Source organism: Juglans regia, unplaced genomic scaffold (genome assembly GCF_001411555.2).
Source record: "Juglans regia cultivar Chandler unplaced genomic scaffold, Walnut 2.0 Scaffold_647, whole genome shotgun sequence".
NCBI lineage: Eukaryota > Viridiplantae > Streptophyta > Magnoliopsida > Fagales > Juglandaceae > Juglans > Juglans regia.
Genome location: NW_023361327.1, coordinates 49081 through 53730, shown reverse-complemented (window position 1 = coordinate 53730; position 4650 = coordinate 49081). Strand labels below are relative to the sequence as shown.

General features: G+C 34.6%; 1 protein-coding gene across 1 annotated transcript; it reads right to left on the bottom strand.

The window, feature by feature from the left end:
* Window positions 1–431: 431 nt before the first annotated feature.
* On the bottom strand, window positions 432–3466 carry LOC108985728. Its single transcript, XM_018958145.2, has 2 exons — window positions 2863–3466; window positions 432–995 (listed from the first exon to the last, which is right to left on the bottom strand). Exons 1-2 carry the CDS (start codon window positions 3355–3357, stop codon window positions 933–935), a joined length of 558 nt encoding a protein of 185 aa, XP_018813690.1. The 5' UTR covers window positions 3358–3466; the 3' UTR covers window positions 432–932.
* Window positions 3467–4650: the final 1184 nt, after the last annotated feature.

Genomic DNA, 4650 nt, shown 5'->3' with positions numbered 1-4650 from the left:
GATAGTGCTAACAAGACGCTAATTACATTTTTGGATAGGGATAGAAATTAATGCATGCTTGTCTTTGCACCTACTAGCAGATTGGGAGTACAGTAACTTGGGTTGAAGAACACAGAAATCCTCGGACATCCAAGACCTACCACTGACCTAGGCATTAAGTTGATGGCAAATATATTTGTGGAGGATCAACTGAACATTCAGGCCGAAAAACTATAAATACTACCTGTTCCTGTTGCAGCATACAATCTGTCTGGAATTTGGAGATTCATAAGAAGATTCATACACAGATTAAAGACAAGATTTCCGCTGGCAGTTCTCTAAATGTTACAAGCAGATCACAGCAAGACACGGGTACACTGGTAGGTTGTTTGACAACAATATTCAGACAGTTCTGTCCATTTACAGCAACTCAAAACTGTATGTAGCGATATGATAACAACAAACATAAATTTCTAGTATATTTTTATTCATCACAAACCAACATGTTACACGACCAAAACAAATTTACAGCAACTGAGTACAAGAAGCCATATGCTTGTATGTTCACTGATATGATAACACAATAAAAACATTTACAGCATACCATTTGTGAAAACCAACCTGACCCAATGTCCCTCTCTAACCTCATCTATATCAAGCATAAAACCCAACTTTTAATGCCCTCTTCTCCTTCCCATTTTTCAAATACTTCTTCCTTCTTCCCAGAAAAACAGAAGTATCACGCCGAAAAGTCTGTACAAAACTGCACACAAGCACACATTCTTTAAACACAAGACCTGTCAAAACAGATCTGATATTCTATCTTGAGTAAAAACTAAAAAATAGAAAACAACAGGTTGATTGAGCTAGCTTCTTTTCTTTTTATTTTTATAATATTTGTGGATTGATTGAGCTATCTTGAACATTTAGAACCATATCTCTGCCTCAGCAATCTATGACGTGGCCCTCAGAAAATGATGCTGATCCAATTCATACTTGAGCTTTACAGATTGACCCTGAAATTGAAGGGAAACCAGATTCAGGACCATCTGAATTGAAAATACAAATCAAATGGGCTAGAAAACATGGTGAACTCTCACGACCTAACAAATCCCATATAAAAATTCTAACTGAAACTCCAATTCAGAAGAAATTCGATACATTAAGACATAACTATTGCATCCTTACAGATTCTGAGCAGTTACAGATAAAAAAGAAAGTTTTTCTTTTCGTTGCAGCAATATCTAATATGCTGTCAAGACTCTTTAGATGATATGCATTAGAGAACAGAGATGAATTCATTTCCCAAGCTTCATCGCATAAAAATTCCCATTGAAAAATCAAACAACAACTAAAAACTACCCTTTTTTATAAGTAACAACTTAAAACTACCTACCAATCAAATGTATGAAGATTTTGGCCAATCACTCGACTCAACAAAGCAATAACACTACTGCCAATGCCTGCTGAATGAATCTTAGGTATATCACAGATTATTTGAAGGCCTACTAAAAGATATTGTCACTTTCCAAGAAGTTTGGCTAGCGAACCTAATACATTAGTGGGTTTTCCAAAAATTAATATAGCCAGGTGTAAAGATGCTACATCTACAGATATAAAGAGTCCAACCTAAAACAGTGGCTGCAACTTACATATATTACCTTAATAAAGCGAAAACTAAGATCTTAGACCACGATACCAATGAGATTTCTAATATAAAAGTCCCCAATTAATTTTTCAATCAGAAAAAAAAATAACATCACAGTTACAGGAAAACAAACTCAAATAAAGGGCAAGCAATCAGATGCAGATAACTCATAGAGCAAAGAATCATCATACCACCAAATGTTCTATTATAGTTTTGCCCAAAAGACTACAAGTACATGATTGACTGGCTTATAGAAAACCTTAAAAACCAATCAGGAAATCAAAACCTATCATATTAACAATGATTCCTCACTAACTCAGGGGAAATGTATAGAACAAAGTGGTCATCATATTTACTTTGAATCATCACATACATTTAACCCTCAGACTTTCCACATCATGATTTTTCCACATCATGATTTCAAGTATCAATGATTAACTCTTCAGAAAAGGCTATATCATGAAAACTAATGGCTTGTCAGCTACAATACATTTTGAAAATTGGCAAGTCTGAAGTTCAAATCTCACCGAAGGAAAAATTTTTTATTTTTAAAAAATAACAGAATCCAGAAGCTAAAAAAGTTGGCAAAAGAAAAAAAGAACTCGCAACATCCGTTCTTACAGTTCTGGGTAAATCAGTCTATAAACGGGTGCATGACATCAATTTCAACACTCTCGTTCCATCAACAGAATCATACCAGAAGCTATTCGTTTGAAAAATCATCATGCTTGCTCAACAAATTCATCATAAGCCTCAATATAAACCACATTTAGAGCGCATAAAAATAGCCACAGAATTCACCATTTCCACTTATAAACACACATCTTCACAGATCCCTACAACCCAAAGCCTCAAAAACTAATCGAAAGCTCGCCAAAAACAACTCAAACACAATTTAATCACCCTGTCAAAACAAAATCCCATGTACCATTAAATTCACAGAACTATCAAAAGAATAAAAAACAAGGAAGTATACCAAAAGTCTAACAATAAACAAAACTTCGCAGCACCCATCGGCACTTAAAACTTCATATAAAAAGTAAATCGCCAAAAAAATCTACATTGAACATGTCACCAAATCCGTCAATTCTAAACCCTATATTATCACTTCCTCACATATTCTCACAACGGAAAACCTCTGAGATCAATCACAATTCACAACCCCACGGAACAGAAGTATCAAATGATTAGAAATAAAGTGAATAATCGAAAAGATAAGAGGCACAGTAATTGACCTTCCGAGGCTCCGAATAGGCTTCACCGTGAATGAAAAAATCAGTGGGGGCCAAAGATTCAGCCACGGTGCAATCAGGAGGGGACTCAAAAAGAGACAAAGAGTACTGCTTGTCGACCACGCCCACATCGAAGTGAATAACCCCGGAGCTGGGGACATCCACGCTTATGCCCTTCACGGGGAACCAGAGGAAGAGCTCCTGAGAGGAGACGCCGGAGAGATTGCCGATGTGGGCATGGGTGAGGTGAAAGGAGATGTTGAGGTCATAGTGAAACTCGTTCTCGAACTTTGCGATGCAAGGGTAAGGCAGGGATACTTGGAAGATGGAAGTGGTGGGTGAGAAGGAAAATTGGGTTATGCCCTTGGGGAGCAGTCCCGTCGGGAGGCCGTGAAGGCGGAGATGGTCGTAGACAGTGACGGCGGCGGTCGTGGTGTCGGTGGTTGTGAGGAGGAGGAGAGAGAGGAAGAGAAAGTGTGGGAAAATCTGGGGACCCATATGGGATATTTTGAAGTTCGCGAGAGAGGATCTGGAATTTGATTGATATTTGGTTCAAGTTGTTTAAGGTTTTGGTCCGGTACGTGGAGTCCGTTGCGTGCTTCAGTTTTGTGCGTGCGCTGTTTTTAGCCGTCAGCCGTCAGGATTGAACAGCAAGTTAGCAATAGTAGTTTCTTTTAAGTTCGCGTTGGAGAATGGTGTCTGCTCCACACGTTCTTGCTACGCGTTTTTTACACGCGCAGTAAATTTGTATTGAAAGTGAAAGGGTTGTTTTAACGAGCTTGCTGAAAGCTTCTTAAATTTTTTTATTTTAACATTTTAATCTCATATTTAAAACTTTTTGCAATTAACCCCTCCATCTAACTTTTGTTGAATCCACCAAAGACGCATTTTGAATCAAATACGTGGTATAAAATTGTCGTCTAACAATCTTATTAAAAGTATAAAACAATTTTTAAAAAAATAAAAAAATCATTTTAAAAAAAGTTAAAGATTTCTCAAAAATAAAAAATAAGAGAATTGATATTTATGATTTTATGGTATATAAATCTTGTATATTCTTTTTATAAAATTATATAAATCTAAAATTTATGTAATAATTTATTTTTTTAATAATAAACTTTATTATATTAGATTATTTTTTATAAAATGACAATTGTAGCATTGGTGTCATGTGTCGGATTTTAATTAATTGGTATTTGACTCCAGGTCTAGTTTGATTTCGTAAATGAGATGAGATAAAAATTAAAAATTAAATAAAATAATGTTAGAATATATTTTTTTAATATTATTTTTATTTTGAGACTTAAAAAAATTGAATTGTTTATTTTATTTTGTGTGAGAATTTAAAAAAATTGTAATAATGAGATGGGATGAGATGAGTTGAAAAATTTTGTAAAAATAAACGAGAACCTTAAAGAGACTATTTTTCATTTGATTTAAAATTCGGAACTAAAATGAGTTTCTTACCTTTTGGAACTCATTCCTTGCTTTTCTTTTTTCCCTTTGTTTTTATTAAAATTCTTGTCTGTTCCTATGAGTTAGGAAGAGGAGAAGGAAATAAATATCTATGTTGGTGTACAAAGTATCAACGGAAAAATTAAAAACTAAGTAACTAAAGCGGTTATATGGTATATAGATTCTCATATTTTCACAAATGGATGCTACATTTTTCAACTTTTTATAATATTGATATATAGAATTCTTCCAACCTAAGGTATCTTTGTTAATCTCGTATTAGAAAATTAATTGAAACACACAACGTGAGAAGCGACATAAAATCTTAATAAACTA